This window comes from Pleuronectes platessa, chromosome 16 (genome assembly GCF_947347685.1).
Source record: "Pleuronectes platessa chromosome 16, fPlePla1.1, whole genome shotgun sequence".
Taxonomy (NCBI): Eukaryota; Metazoa; Chordata; class Actinopteri; order Pleuronectiformes; family Pleuronectidae; genus Pleuronectes; species Pleuronectes platessa.
In genome coordinates, this window is record NC_070641.1 from 20453579 (window position 1) to 20470068 (window position 16490).

At 44.6% G+C, this 16490-nt stretch overlaps 2 protein-coding genes across 4 annotated transcripts; one reads left to right on the forward strand and one right to left on the reverse strand.

Moving 5' to 3' along the window:
• Positions 1–12584, forward strand: ciita (class II, major histocompatibility complex, transactivator). Of its 2 annotated transcripts, none has more exons than XM_053443476.1 (21): positions 1–851; positions 4638–4691; positions 5434–5472; positions 5558–5614; positions 6252–6356; positions 6477–6545; positions 6683–6889; positions 7168–7218; positions 7302–7409; positions 7495–7554; positions 7639–7856; positions 8001–9373; positions 9518–10039; positions 10331–10510; positions 10635–10706; positions 10814–10894; positions 10999–11082; positions 11211–11294; positions 11393–11476; positions 11825–11908; positions 12009–12584. In XM_053443476.1, exons 1-21 carry the CDS (start codon positions 290–292, stop codon positions 12082–12084), a joined length of 4170 nt encoding a protein of 1389 aa, XP_053299451.1. In that variant the 5' UTR covers positions 1–289; the 3' UTR covers positions 12085–12584. The 2 variants fall into 2 exon arrangements, with proteins under 2 accessions (XP_053299451.1, XP_053299452.1); XM_053443477.1 differs by lacking the exon at positions 1–851 and adding an exon at positions 2739–3076.
• Positions 12585–12968: 384 nt separating this feature from the next.
• On the reverse strand, positions 12969–16357 carry dexi (Dexi homolog (mouse)). 2 transcript variants are annotated; one of them, XM_053443481.1, is made up of 2 exons: positions 15521–16357; positions 12969–15147 (listed from the first exon to the last, which is right to left on the reverse strand). In XM_053443481.1, the coding sequence occupies exon 1, from the start codon at positions 15937–15939 to the stop codon at positions 15670–15672; it is 270 nt and encodes an 89-aa protein (XP_053299456.1). In that variant the 5' UTR covers positions 15940–16357; the 3' UTR covers positions 12969–15147; positions 15521–15669. The 2 variants fall into 2 exon arrangements, with proteins under 2 accessions (XP_053299456.1, XP_053299455.1); XM_053443480.1 differs by having other exon boundaries at positions 15514–16357.
• Between the last annotated feature and the right edge of the window lie 133 nt (positions 16358–16490).

Genomic DNA, 16490 nt, shown 5'->3' on the forward strand with positions numbered 1-16490 from the left:
GTCTCTGTCTGTAGCTGTCTGTCTCTCTTGCTGGACCTCAGTCTCCAGGACATCGTCCCCGTGACCCAGTTCAGGCCCAGCAGGCTCTTCACCTGTGCTGAGATATCCAAGACCTGCAGGAGGGTTTGGTGGAGGAGAGAATTGCCGAAGCCAACATGGGATGAGGAAAGAATAGATCAGGGGATTTCTGGGGAGGAGAAGGAGTGGTTAGAGAACGTAGAGGAGGCAGCACTGGGACAGACGACGGGGATGTTCTAGTTCCTTTTATGACTGAGTGGCTGTGCAGCACATGAAAACACAAGCACGATGCCTTGATGTGAAGTTGGAAGTGAAAATGGAGCTTGGAGTTGCTTGCAGGACGCTGGATTTGCACAACTTGGAGAACACGGACTCGAGCTTGACACTGGATACACGGGGAGCCGCTGACTCAATGAAAGGCCTCTGTCATTCTGCATCCGACAGCATAACGACCACTGGAGTGAACATGGAGCCTGTCAGTGTCTCTGGAGCGGCAGGAAACGCTTCACCTGTTGAGGCCTGTGCAGACAACATCTCCTCCACCTGTCTGGAGGACCACCTCTGTGTCCGGTGTGTCGCTGACGGGGCGACACACACAACAGACGACCTGATGTGTGTGAGTGGAGACGCACAATGGGGCATGGATGCTGGTTTTGCAGATATGGACCATTTCTTTTTAGCCTGTTCTGCAATGGACTCTCCTGCTAAAGCACAGGATTACTCCTCTTACTCAGAAATGGATCAGAGCACGACGTTAGACAACTTAGAACAAATCTTAAGGACAGATTTCCACGAGGAGGATGAGGATAAGGGGAGAGTGGGTTCACACTGGGGTAAGTTGTTTCTCTGTAGGCCTCTTAACCACCCGCCTATTTGAATCCTGCTTTGCTTCATATGCTATTTTATGGTAATGGCTTTTCTTTTTCCTCCTGCTCACTTGCATAACCTCCCATTTCCATGAAATATCGGAGGTTGTAGAAACACCACCAAAGCCTTGAGTCTACGTGCATTCGGGCACCACTGTGCTCGGAGGAAAGCTTTTTGCTGCCCAGGATTTTAAGGTGCTTTCCGACATCTTTCACTTGCTTTCGACATCAGCTCCATCTCTTCTATGAGATGCGCTGTGGCTTTGATAACAAGACCAGACAAACCAGTATTCTACTTTTGTTACTGCCAGTGCTGGGTTTGGTGGTCAGGCTGCAAATCAACTTTACTTTCACTTTGAGTGGAGGCGAAGCTGCAAGTATGTGGAGCCGCAGAACACCCGCACCTGAAAACAAACACTAGATCAACACGATACACTGATGATTCACTTTTGAGCTCATAGAGATTGACGGATAAAAAGTCGAGGTCAGAGTCAACAAAGACATCTCCACAGATAATACAGAGACAATCTAAAGCTGATTACAATATTATTTCCCTTTATAAGACTTATATGATAAATTATGAAAACAAAGAAGTCAGAAAATGACATCATGTATAGTTAATAAAGCAAATTTTTCAAGGGATCTCTGCATCCCGCAGGACGAAGGACGGGACCTGCAGTTTATATATATATATATATATGTAGAAAATTTATTTATGATCATATGGTATGAAGGATGCCATCATGACGTCATCTATCCCAAACCGATCGTGTTGCTTGAGGCCGGCGTCAGAGCTCGGATCAGGAAATTAAAGGTATTTTAAAAGGGTGAAGTTTCCATACACATGGATGTGATCAGTGAAAAGTGGTTCATCTGCAACCTTAGGACTTGTTGCACTTGCTCTTCAATTAACAGCACAATCGGCCGTTTGTTTTCACTGGACCGACCTGCAATCTTGTGTTATGGTTTCACAGTAAAGAGAAAGAATTTGTTTGGCCACTTGGCATGTGGAGAAACTGGCTTGAACTGGAATGAGTGTGATGATGTCATGACTTGGCACAGGTGCAGCCGGTACTTTCCAGTATCGAACCAAAACGCCCAAACGTCCTTGTTCCACGCCGAGAACTGATTGGTGACTGAAGGACAATAATACCAAAGTGCGACCAATAAGAAACCACTTTTAACTAGTAACTCATTAGAAACACCACCTGCAGGATTAACAACCTAACTTGCCAAATAACACAGTCTCAATGTATCAAAGACTGTTGCAGGCAGGTATGGTCGGTAGAGCGCAGTATTTCTATCCAGGGAGCAAAGGGAAGAACACCTAGACTGGGTAGAGCGTGAGGAATGTGCTCTACCCAGTGCCGTGGCCCAACACTCCCATTAAATTCAACCAAACTTTGAACCCACTCATAGATATCAGTCCTTTAAATGTGCCTGATTATTTTACATCAAGTCAAAGTTTGAAAGTGCAAAACAAAGTCTGGATCCCCTCCTTGATCCAGATTCACATCTAACTTTAATTTTCATCTGTGAGCATCATTGAAAGGGGATTTATAAATATAATACATTTTAATAGTATTCAAAGGGACGTCGATTGAGGTGTTCTATTGGTTCTCCTGCTTTTGGTAAGTTGGTATATAGACTTTATTAGAGGCACACTTTAGCCACACAAATCCCAGAGGACCAACCAAGTAAAAAGAAAGTCCAGTACACAAGGACTGGAGGGCAGGAGAAATTTGACTTTTGAAATTGAGGTTACCAACACAATATGCAAATACTCTATTTTGAGCATTTGGTCCACGTGATAGTGTGAAGTTGTTTATGTTTTATTGTTGCCTATGATCTCCCCCATCAGTAACGCGTTACCCCTCCGTGCACTCTGTCCTGTTTCTCACCGAGGGCGTGAGGATGGAGGTTTTCGTGACTTTTTAATCTAAATGAAAAGCGCAGTTTGCTCTGGTCACGTTTTGACAACACAACTCTCACAACAGCCTCAAGCTGAGCTTCCCACCGCCGAAGTGAAAGTAAAAGATCACAGACAGACAAAGCAGGTTGCGCGCACTGACTGGGGAGCAGCACGGGTCAGTCGAGGACAGACAGGGCGAAGTGGTTGATGTCCCGGGAGTTTATCACACGGATGATCCTCAGCAGGAGTTCAGCGGATCTGAGCATCTTCCAGAGAGGAGGTAGGAGTTACCCGGGCTCTGGTGCACCAGCATGGGGCATGTTTACCCAAAGTGCGCACGTGTGGGTAGGAAAACGTTGGCGGTGGTTTCTCCTGTAACCACATTTCTAGGATTTTTGTGAATAATCTTGTGATTATAATAAGTCATTTCATTAAATGATGCACATACGTAATGATAGGAGCTGTTATTTATTACTTTCACAATTCGGTGATGAGCAATAACAAAATTGAAAGTCTTAAAAAAAAGGAAAATCCCTTTCAATAGTTCTACCACTGACGAAAACTACAAATGAGTTTGATAAGTTTATAACTAAATAAGTTTAAGTCTTTGTCCAATAACTTTAGTATCATTGTATGAATCTACGCTTGAGTGATCTCCATTACGCGCGAGTTTAACTTGGTTTAATGTGTAAAACTTTGCCTGAGCTCTGGCGGAGACGAGGGGCTGTTGAGGGGGGAAGTTGGTACCATTATATTTTGGGGGACTTCCAGGGGACTAAAAGTAAATCTGGTTTGGCTGCCAACTTCTTCCATGTGCGTGAATATGTGTGAACATCGCCACTATTCTCTCCTTCACGTTGAGGGTTGTGTTTTTTGAGACTTTTCTATTGCTGCTCCTGCAACGTTTCTCTCGCTTCACAAGTTGCATGTGCTCATGGGTGTTTGTGTTTGCTTGTGAACACTAACAATATGTAATAAACTCTTTTCTTAACAAAGTTGCAAAGTGCTTAACAGAAAGAAAGAAAGAAAGAATGGAAAAATAAAAGAGCAGCGATTAAAGCAAGACAAAGATGATCATGTGATTAAACAGAGGGGAAGGAAATACAGTTAGACACAAAACAATGACATCATAATTAAATAATTAAATAAAACTTTGCAATAACAAAGGTTACAGGGAAACTTTGACTCTAATAACGAAGGCCCAGTCACCAGATGGGATCTGGGAATAAGCAGAACTCCATTCACAGATTCAAGTGGATGTTCATATAATTTATTACTTTAAAAAGTGATTAAGTCGAATTTTAAAATCAATGTTACAGACAGTAAGTGCAAATTGATAAGTTTTCGGGTCAATGTGTTCATTTTTCTTGTTTCCATTGAGGTTTCTTGTTGAGTACTAAACGTTTTTGGTCAAGGAAAAGGAATTTACTATGAAGTGAGCAAAATGTGTAGCTGAGTGACTCACTGAGAAGTGTTAGCAGAACTAACATCTAACACCACTGAGGTAACTGTGGGAGATATCATGCTTCTGGCTGATCTGGCTGAGAGGAAGCAGCTATATTTTGAACAGAAGTGAGCGACAGATATTACTATATAAGCGACAGCACCAAACACATGTGGTGTTGTTTTTAATTTTGCAAGTTCCTCATCTGTTGTGTGTGTGTTATCAAGCGTGAAGGTCAAATCAACACGAGCACCTGGCGCACGTTCTTTGTTTTTTATGAAGTTAGATAAACTTTGTAGATTATTTCTTAACAAAGAGCTGAGCTAAGTAGAGATGTGAGTCCGAAGGTTTCGCAGCTGGTGTCTGTACTGAGAGATCTCTGTCTGTGTGTGATCAGGTGCCAAGATGCATGAAGTAGACCAGGACCCACTCGACCTCGGAGATCTACCAGGTTGGTCTTGTTTGACTTTTAACTACCATTCTGCAGAATGCCTCTACGAGAGTCGACACAATGATTAGATGGAAAGCTTCAGGAGTTTCCCTCATACAACAACAGGAGCGTCAGAGATAGCTCAACTATTTAAGGGCCATTAAACAGCGAATAAAAGATCAGAGATATCAGAAATACTAGACGCTCCTGCTGCTTGTTCCCTGTTTAATCCATTATATGATATGATGAATACAAACACGACAGCATTTCAAATCCAAAATGTAAATATGATGGTTGCGTACATTGAAAGATAAAATTGCATCACAGTCCAAGCGGTGATATTGACGAGGAACGAGGAAGAACCTGGCCAGGCACCGAGTTTGCAGCTGTGCCATCTATTCGTCCTGATAGCGGCACATCCGGGTCAGGTGCAGATTAACAGAGAAGCAGCACAGGTATCAGGACGCTGGAGGCCTCAACAAGTTTAGAGTAGCCACCTAAAGCTTGTTCTACCCAGTCTCCTCCTGGTCTCCTCCTGGTCTCCTCCTGGTCTCCTCCTGGTCTCCTCCTGGCCTGGTACCATACTGAGGAACAATTGGACAGTGATCTAGTACAACTTAAAACCACTATAATCAAGATAGTACAACTCATAAGTAAGAGAAAGGACATCACATGAGAAAAAAATCCCACAACTCCAAAGGTTTGTGAAATTGGAACGATTTATGATTCATAACCAAACTGATTCTGATTCTTTGTGTTTTAGAGGATTTATCTGAATTCCTGAACGATGATTACCTGTTGGGTAAGTTGCAAACAATGCAAATCAAGTATGAATTTAAAGACGGTCCAGTGTCCGATTCCCTTTAAGGTGTTTTCTTAACCAACAGGCACGGACGTTTTCTTTGGTGATCCGTGGTTTAATCCTGAGGAACTCACCAACTTCAGTAAGAATCCTTTCTCTATTCATTTTCAGACTACTGATAGGTGGTGGAAGACAATGGATGACATTTAAGGAGAAAAAGAACAGGTCCAAATATGGTCATGATAGATTCAAAGTAGATTCACACAATGAAAACTGTAGATGACTTCTTATTGACAGTTTTCAATATATATTATCAAATAATCTAAATCCTCAAAAGGTGTTGAAGCTACGTCCATAGGTGAAGGCACATATATGAGCTGGGTCTTTACATGGAGAAAAACACAGATCCCCTAATGGAGAGATCAACACTACATCACATATTAAGAAGATAACCCTTTCATTATGTGTGTGTGTGTGTGTGTGTGTGTGTGTGTGTGTGTGTGTGTGTGTGTGTGTGTGTGCGTGTGAGTGTGTGTGTCCATTAAACAATGAGGAAATAAAACAAAAGTGTTGAGAAACAATCTTTCTCAGTGATGTCAATAAGTTCTCATTAGCTCGAAATTTTCACTTCCACTTCCTTGTCCGTCGAGACATTTATAGAAAAGGCTTCACCGTCATGGTTTTTTAAAAGATCACTACTGAAATTCGAAAACAACAACCATTTCTAGTTATCGTGTCTGCTTCACTGATTCCTTTACTTCCTCCCTCGTGCACCTCAGATGAAGTCGCTGTTCCGGCAGAGCAGCCGCGCACCGGCGGTCACCAGCAGGGGCAGACGGACCAATTCACCGGCATTCAAAACAAAAGGAGAAAAAGACAGAGAGGTAGATAAAGAGTCACTAGGACCTACACTGCAGCTCTGTGGGCTGTGTCCTGGGAATCCAGCCACAAACATCCTCAAGTCTGAATCACTAAAAGAAAAATTCTATTGTTTCCATGTCCAGTTCCTCGGTCACAGCGGTGCACTGATGAGAAGAAACCACCATCCACACCAAAAAGACACAGAGCAGCAGGTGACCCTCCTAGACTGTTTCACTCTAAATCATTTATTATTTCTTTGTTTTTGTTAAACCTCTTATTTTGGCGAGCACAAGGTGAACAAAACCCAGTGTGGACATTATCAGAATGTTGCTTGTGATTGTTTTTCCAGGCGCCAACGTGGAGGCAGAGCTCATCACTGCAGAGGCAGCGGACCCAACCACCACTCCCACAAGAATCCTTCACCTCCAGCCCCGTATTCATTTCATCACCATCCCAGACTCTAAAGGATATCAGCTCATCCCGAACGTGGGGCTCTCCCCTCCGGTTATTAGACTTCGACTCCCCGGTGCAGCCGCTACACCCACATACATATTAGGTGAGTTTAAAATTCACACACACTTGAGTCTAAGTCCCTTCAGCGTATTTGTTGACATTGTGTATGTACTAACCCTGTAACAATCCTTTTAAATGTTAGATAATATATATTTTATTTATATGCATACTGTTTCCGTGAGAAACTCTATCCTAGGACTTTTTCAGATTTGAATGCTGCATTTGAGGATGTAGCAGTGGAGACTGTGAATCTCATGATTGTCTAGTTATTTATCACACATAAACTGATATTACATGTTCTAATCCCTGTTTCTAATATAGTTCCTTCTGCCTCAACACCGTGCAAACCCCAACTGCAGCCGCTCTCCCCGGGTGAGTCAAACAACTCTACAAGAACAATGTCAGTATCATTGTAACCACTCTCTGCTAACTGCAGTGTTCTCTTGTGTGTGCAGTGGATGCTGCAGTAGTTCCCGTCCAAATGAGCTCGTCGCCACCAGGTTCGCTGTCGGACACCGCTAGCAGAGCAATGTCTCCCGCTCATACCTCGATCTCCTCCACAAGTGTGTACCGGTACCTGTTTCATTTCCTCCCTGTGCTCCACCCTGCAGACGTATTGTTAATATCGTGGCCTTTTGTTTATTTCAGAGACTTCCCCATCTAACGAATCACCTCCTCCTCAGTCTCCCACTGTCCACGATATTCCAGGTAAATTCCCATTTGGTTTTAATCCTCTCTTCTCTGTTAATGGGAGCTGCAGCTTGGCATTCACTTGTGTTTGTTCCTTTTCAGAGAGTGTAAGAGACTACATTCAGAAAGTCAAAGCCCACATGAGTCTAACATGCCCGGCTATAGAGGAGGGTGTTAGTCTGACCTCTCATTACGTGGATGTGAAAGTGAGCCAGAGAGAAACCTTCCGCTTGGGAAAGAACGCGAACAGAGTCCTGGACCAGGAGCTCATCATCACGGGAGATACGGATCGACAAAACAGCTTGTTGGGGCTCAGTCAGGTAAGAGGATCACTTTTATCGGAGAGCACGCAGATGCATGGTCATCATCTAGTCACATGCTTTTGTGTAGTGGAAAAAAAGATTTTTAGATGTAGTTGAAATCCCAGGTTGCAGCTACCTTCATGTGGATCTTTCTCCTCTCAGATCTTCGGAGACTCAAATGGACATAGCCCCAAACGATACATAGTGCTGCTTGGCAATGCGGGAATGGGAAAAACCACCCTGATCAGGAAGCTGTGCCTTGACTGGTCCAGAGACAGCATCCCACAGTTTGACTTTGTCTTCCTATTAGATGGCAAAACACTCGCTTTGAAAAACCCCATCTACAGCCTTCAGACCCTTTTATTAAACCTCTCCTCCTTTGCCTCTTCTTGCACGAACCCCGAGGAGGTGTACGCTCAGATCCTTGCGGCCTCCAAGCGCGTGCTCATCGTTTTCGACAATTTTGACGAGCTGCGAGAATACGAAGTTCTACTCCAGACTCAAGAGAAGGACGTGATCACATCGCTTCAGAAAGACAGTAAAGCGGAGACCTACACTGTAAAACAGCTATTCTCAGCCATCCTTCAGAGGGTCCTTCTTCCAGGATGCACTCTTCTGCTCAGTACCCGGCCGAGGGGCTCGGCCAACCAGCTCCTCCGTCGGGCAGACAGCTTTCTGGAGGTCTGTGGCTTTACTCCCACCGATGTGGAAGCATACTTGTCCCAGTACTTCACTGAGCCGGCCCTCAGAGCCACTGCTTTGGACTACTTAAAAAACTGCAGCTATCTACATCTCCTCTGCTGGAATCCTGGACTCTGTCGGTTGGTGTGCCTGGTGTTGGAACAGTCCAAAACTTTGGACGTCCTACCGAGAACTTTAACCGGGCTCTGCCATCAAGTGCTACGTTTGAAAATGGAAAAGCACGGTAAGGCCACAGACTCGCAGCCTGACGTCAAAACACAAACACCCCTGCAATCTGAAGAAGAAAAACAAACACAGATCCCAGATAATAATCAACTGAACGTTAGTCACAAAAACATTCCAGTCCGCAAGTCCAGACCACGAGTACACACTGGTACTCGCTCAAGCAACAGAAGAGCGAGGGGGGCTGAAAAGCAGGTGACAGAGGGGAGTGAAGTGGACGGGGAGGAGATGGACAGTGTGGGAAGGGAGGTGGATAGAACGGAGGAGAGAGAGCTCCTGTCGCAGCTGAGCTCTTTGGCTTGGGAGGGGGTCAAAGCCAACTCGTCCATCCTTCCCACGAGGCGGACCTTGGCTGCCAAACACAAGGCTTTTGGCCTCAGGACAGGACTCCTCCTCTGCCATCCCCTGAGGAAGAGGCTGGGTGTCTCAACGGAAGAGGGGGGTGGAGGAGAGGACCGAAAAGAAATGGGAGGAGGAGAGGAGCAAGACGTGAAGAGAGACAGAGGGACAACAGAGATTATAAACAGTGATGAAAGTGATGGCCACATCCTGTTGTGGGCCAGTCCCTTCCTTCAGAGCTACTTGGCAGGAGTCCATCTTTCTTTTTCTAAGTAAGAACAACTTATTTGATTAGATGTGAAACAGTTTTTCCGTCTTTGTAAAACGTTTATGTCCCTTTCCGCTCATTTCCTGAACTCTCCTTGACATTCATTGTTCTAGCCTGTCTCAGCCTGACTCACTGTCCGTTTCCACAGGACTGTGTCAGAGCGCACCTTCCTCCAGAACCTTCCTTTCCACTCAGGACTGAAGGGACGTCGCCGCCCTCAGAGAGAGGAATTCCAGCTGACTCAGCAATTTGCAGTCGGCCTCCTCTTCCACAACAGGGCAGAGCTGCAGAGCCTCCACTCACACAGAGAGGCGGCCTTCAGGGATATGGTTGTCAACCGACAGGCTCTAGTGACAAAGCACCTCAAAGGCCTTTCTCACGGGGACCTGAGTCCCGCCCAGGTCCTGGAGGCGTGTCACTATGTTTACGAAGCAAGTTTCACATCATCTGGTGACGGGAGCAGAGGCAGCGCACGATTGGTCGCTCACCTGGCAGCGAATCTCCCAGACGTCCTGTCATTTCACGGAGTTCGGCTCAACCCTCCCGACGTGTTCACTGTGCAGAACATGCTGGAAAGAGGTGGAGGCTTCTGCTTGGATCTGGGGGATTCTGGGATCGGGGTTTCTGGACTGAGAGCGCTGGTGGGGCTCGACAACGTCAACTCGTACAGGTACTGGTTACATTCCACATCTTAAAGAGCTGTTTGGAGTTTTCCATTGTCCAGTCATCAACAAAGCTGATAAAAACCTGTGTCTGCTGCAGAGTCATTCAACCTGTTAGTGACTCCTGGTGGTTTTATTCCCATTGCAGACAAAAGCCAGATGTTAGTGGGTTTTGACCTGTGGAAAAGGGGGCTGCAGTTAAATCACATAGTTGTGTTGTTTTTCTCCATTTACTCCATCAATACAAATGTGAAAGCCTTTGAAACTGACCCCCCCCCCCCTCCCTCCCTCCCACATAGGGCGTGCATTGCTGATGTTATTGCCCTATGGGAGCAGCTGGAGCAGAGTGGGGAGGAGGGGCTCCTGCGAGGGGCGGTGTCCAAGTTCAAGGTCCATCCTCTGAAAGTCACACAGCTGTGTCATGTGGAGCACCTGGCACAGCTGGTGAACATACATGTGCACAGGAGGCTATCGAGCAGGTAGCTCACCACACACACGCACATGCACGCACACACACACACACACACACACACACACACACACACACACAGACAGCTGCACCCAATTGTACTTCCCCTGAAGTGTGTGTTGTTTTTTGTCTAGTTGCACCGATTCAGAGTCCATCTTGGCAGACGGAGTACCAGCTGTCAAAGAGCTACACAAGCTGGAGTTTGAGTAAGATATGACATTTGAGTGCATGATGATGATGATGATGATGATGATGATGATGATGAAGCTGATGAAGCTGATGAAGATGATGAAGATGATGCTTGTCTCTCTAGGCTCGGCCCAGACAAAGGACCCCTGGGTATCTCCAAGCTGTGGGAGCTCCTGCCAGCTCTACGTAACCTACAGCACTTGGAGTAAGTACACACCCTCGCTCCCTCTGTGCCTCCAGCTCTTTGTGTTTGTGTGTCTGTTTGTGTGTCTGTTTGTGGTGGCTGACTCTCTCTCTTTCCTCCGTCAGTCTGGAGAACAGTAAGATAGGGGACGAGGGATCCGAGAAGTTGGCTGATGCTTTAGCGTCACTTTGTTCCCTGGAGATACTGAAGTATGTACGACTTTTCCTTCCAGTTTATAATATTTTGTAGGATATAATATTTTGAACATTTTGAATACAGTAAGATCTTTGTGTATGTGTGTGAAACTGAGCTTATTATCTCTCCCTCTGGTGTCTAGTGTGTCACAGAATTGCATCGGGGACCACGGGCTGAAGAAACTGGCAACCACCCTCGGGTATCTGCCCAACCTGCACTGTTTGAGGTAAACACACACACATTGACCTGCCGCACCTACACAACAATAACCACACTGACACACACAGACTTTCACTTCCTTCTTCCGCCTTCTTTTTGTTCCAGTCTCTACAGTAACGTGATTTCTGACGAAGGGGCGGAGAGTTTAGCAGCCCTCCTCCCACACATGGCATCTCTCACTGACCTGGAGTAAGTCTACCCACAACATGTTTTCTTTAGACATGTACGGTAACTGTGTGTATTCATACGGAGGCTGCATTCACATTTCAAAGGCTCCTTCAAATGCAACCGACAATTGCATCCTTCCATTCTCAGGGGAGTGGATCTTTCTCTGGGTGAATCTTTCCCAGGGTTCATTGCTCCTGGGTGTCAAACTGTTTTTCAAAGAGATAATGGCAGCGGCAAACGATGACGTCAAACCTTCCTATGATTACACTTTTTAAAACTAATGGTACACACCTTAAAATGAGGATCGGGTGATGAATGAAGTCGATTTTAGAAGTGACCATTAAAATCTACATTTGTTTTGTTGGACAGTGTGAAGTACAACAAGCTGACAGACGTGGGAGCGCAGAGCCTCGGAGCCAGTCTGAGAAACTGTAAAAAAATAAGGACATTAAGGTGAGAAGTCCCTGTTTGAGTTGTTTCCTCATTTCAGTCCCGATCATGTCCGGCTGCTCATAATAAATATTTGTTTTCTCACTCTTCTTCCTCCCCTCAGGATGTGGAACCAGTGTATTCCATACGGAGTGTTTGAGCGTCTTCAGCAGCAAGACGGTCGCATCCTCTGGCATTGAAACAACATGAAACCTCTTTGTGATTTTCCTGTCATGCATCTGCATAATACACAGTTTTCTGAAGCATAAATGCTTAAGAGACAATGGAGAGAGGATTCTTTGCTGCTTTAATAAGAAATGCATGTCCTTTATAAGATGACGTTAGGTCTTAGATGGAAATTATTTCACTATTTCACAGTGCTGCAGCTATGGAGAAATTCCAGAATAACATTTGCACCTTGATGTTTGTCTATTTTTTTTATATGAGTTACTGTTTGTCTGATGTCGTTTCCTAAATGTTGTAAAGAGTTTTTTCTATTTGTGTTTTTGTGTAAATTATATATTTGTTGATACTCTTTCTGTGTCTGTATAAATAGCTATAGCTTCACAATCATCTGACACTTGAATATGAATTTTGTCAATTCTGTTTTCATTTCAAACCTTGGATACAATTGTTTTCGACAGCAGGCCTTGCAGAGTTTGACTAAATTAATGAATGAATAAACTAAAATGGAAATTCAGTCTGATTATGAAGCTTGTTTTATGTGTAAATGACTTGAATTCCATTAATACAAAGATAAAATACAAATATCGCTACATGACTCATATCTGTAGATAGTCATATATCATATCAGGTGTCAGTTGTCAATCACAGCCATTAAATAAAGAGAATATTCTTTATACAAATCTAAAAAAAAAACATTTTAACATCATCCTGTGTGACTTTCTGAGCTGTTGATGTTGCTCTCTGGTGTCCTCTGCTGGACAAACACTGACAGGACAACAACACAGCACGTGGCTACCAGTCACCAGTTTTGAGGTAAACAAATCCCTGTCGCATCCCGTCCTCTGACGCAGGAGCATCTAAACACACTCATCTAAAATGAAAGAAGGAGGCAAGAAGCTGGCATTCTCTCAGTTTATTAAACAGACACCTTGGCAAAATTCGACTCTGCTATGATCCATTGCTTATTATAACGTGTGCAGGTCTGCAGATGGGAGGGAGGGAACAAGCACTGGTTGTGTTTGGATGATGATGATGATGGCATCCGACAAACTGACCTGTCACAGTCCTGATTGATGAATGAAACACTGAGCACATGAGTTGATCAGAGCCAGAACAACACAGCCGGGTATCATGGCACAAACCGTCTTTCACCGGCGATTAAGAAACACTTTCCACACAAAACCAGAATCTACCCATCTTCACTTGCTGATTCCTCAGGAGAGGGAGTGACATCGAGATGCAACTCACCCATCTGTTGACAATACGTATTAGTTTAATAAAAATATATTATTATTATCATTATTGGCCTGTTATTGTCGCCCATTTCCAGCATGATGGAGATTGATTAAATACTTTCTTGAGTTAAATATTCACTATTAATCTACAGGAAGCCCTTACCGGAGTCTATCTGAGCAGTTTCCACAAATATGTGTTTTTATTATTTAAAGAATATTGGTATCCTGAGCCTTAGTGTCGGGTTTCTGTAGATGTTTTTATCTTTTATCCAAAAAATAGAATTCATTTGGACAAGCTGATGGACGGACAAATAAAAATGCAAATTTACCGATACATTATATATTGCTTAAAGGCAGCCATAGTCCAAAAGATAATAATTATTTGGTTATTAGCCGTCACTGATTCGTACCAGTTGATCTGTTGGAGTATTATATGCATGTTCACTTATTTTGAAACGGTCTGAAATGGTCACCACACAGTAGCTCCATAATGACTATACACAATTTGCTTATTCTGGACAGTGTTTTGCCAGAAGACACTGGTTGCGCTGTACTTAATTCTCTGGGCTTCACTGCCCCAGGGCGGTTTTCTTCTTCCCCTCCACAATGAAATCCAGCTGATACATGGAATAACTCTGATTCTGTATGTTATCTCATATGTTGAACTATTAAACTCCCCCATTGGTTAAATCCAGTTTATTATTGCTGCCGAGAATATACCTCTTATGAACTGGATTCTATATTCATAACAAGGAAAGTGCAATAAAACAGAATTCAACAAGTAAAATAAACAACACAACCGATGTCAAGCTTCCGAGTCTCGTGTGTCAAACGCATCTGTAACATTATATAAACATATGCATATCTGAAACACTTCTTTTAAGTTGGAGGTTTCCTTGACAATCATACTGATATCATTTTGGCGTGATTGGCCATTTGTCATAACTAAATCTATAACAGTTAATTGCTTCCAGGTTAATTAAATTTGCCACAATAATTGAATGTACCGTAGGTTAACAGAAGACCTATTGAGATGCTTTTATTCACAACAGTGAAGACTGTGACACGTGCAGGGCGGTGATCCTGATTTATAAGTGAGCTTAAAGAGTTAAGAGCTCTCCAGCAGATACAACCTTTAGTTGCACAGCCTGTGTCCAGTGTCACTGTGAGTGTCAGTGTGCCCAGAGTTCCTAACTGTGCTCCTGAGAGTGTGCACATCCCTGAAGCACACATACAGTGTGATTGGCCTCAAACGACACATTTTAAATTATTCTTCAAGGATAAGTGGGCCTGCAAAGCAGCAAATATGTTTTCCTTAAAATGTAAAAGGACAAAAGGGTAAAGCAGGTTGTTCTGTGGGTGATTAAGTCTGCGACAGATGTACATTCCACACGTTGCCACTTCCTCTTACTGTGAAGCACGTCTCACTGGGGCTTTTGGTCGCAAGTGAATATAATTACTTCCTTCTGCAGTCAGCCACCAGATCTTGCATAGCCCGGATAAGTGATGGGTGTAAATGCCAGGTTGCTGGATCTGGACTGGCAGCAGCGCAGCCAGCCTGAAACTCCACGTTTCAGATAACATTGAGTTTCTTGCAACAGGAAACAGCTGTGTCTCTCCACCTGCAGCACAATCTGATGTCGTATCTTACTCCATTGTGTCCACAGTGAAGGACACAGATTCCCACGTGAACTCCCTGATGTCCGACTCGAGTCGATTGTTTTTTTGAATGGTCGCAGACTGACTGGCAGCTGATCCGGGGCAGATTCCTCGGAACAGTCATGACGCGGCAGGCGGGGCTTTATCACTCCCTCGGGCTATCTTCTTTTGAGCCGAGACAACCTGGAGACAAGGACGCACAATTTCAAAAATATGCACTGAAAAAGGGGCCGTGTCAAAATTAGATATACAATGTACATACTATTGTATTTGATTATTTGTTTAAATGTTCTTCTCTCTTTATATTCTCTATGATATTTATGTGGTTGCATCGCTGAGCTGACCTGCCCTTGTCCAGCACTTTAACTTGTGTCAATCACCCTGTGTCAATCACCCTGTGTTAACTTGCATATGTCAAATAAAACTTGAAACTTGAACTAACCGCATTTCAAAGTTGTTGCCGTTTCCCCCAGTACATTAATCACATAGTTATACCTCAGTGTGGTGATCACATCATGAAACGTGTAACTTCTGGTCTGCTTTGCTTACTTCTGACCTGATGTGTCTGTGTGAGACAAAGGCAACGGCAGCATCAGATTTGTTCCCCGCATCCCTGAGCAGGAAGAGTTCAGCCTGGACCTCTTCATCACCACCACCACCACGATGATGATGATGAAGATGATGACCTCCTCCAGGACCAGCCCGTCACTCCAGGAAGCCCTCGAACACATCCAGGTCCGTGTCCGTGTCGTAGGGGACAGAGGCCGGGTCGGACAGCACCCCGAGGTCCACCAGCGCCTGGTCCATGTCCTCGGGCAGGAACACTATCCCCACGTTCAGGACGATGTACTCCATCAGGAAGGCGTAGTACAGGATCAGCACGTTCACGAAGAACAGGCCCAGATAAAACATATAGGGGAGATCGTCCAGGAGCGACTCCACTGAATCTAGCTGGGCGTAAATTTGGTTTGTCATAGAAGAGAAAGGAAGCCACTGGTTTGGGTTCGTCCTGCTGGGAGGGGAGGTGGATTCCGTGTTGCTGGAAATCAGTCTGAGGGGCTGATGGGGCTGGGGGCGTCCATTTTGCCAGCTATCTCATGTGTAGGGAGTCCAGAGGAAAACAGCAAGGAACACACGTCCATAGATCATAACAACCAGACTCAGATCAACACGGTAGCTAGCTCAACGCATTATTGCTAGCTGGCTAATGGCTAAAAACAGAAGCATGCGGTGCTAGCATAAACAAACGCGGACACTTCTGTGCGTTGCGTGTTCAAACTGTTCTTCTTCACTAACCTGCGCTGTGAGAGAAACCTGTAGAAACACAGCTTGAACGTCCTTTTCCGACATTTCTGTCAAAACATTCCCCCGACACCTGAAGCCTCGGCCGCCGATTGGCCCTGCGCTCACACCGCTCCCCTGTGATTGGCCCATGCAAGTGTCAATCGACACTTCGGGGCGTGTCGCGTGCTTTAGCCGTCACTGCTAAACCCCAGAAGTGGATGTTGTAGTTTTTTTCCAGCGTT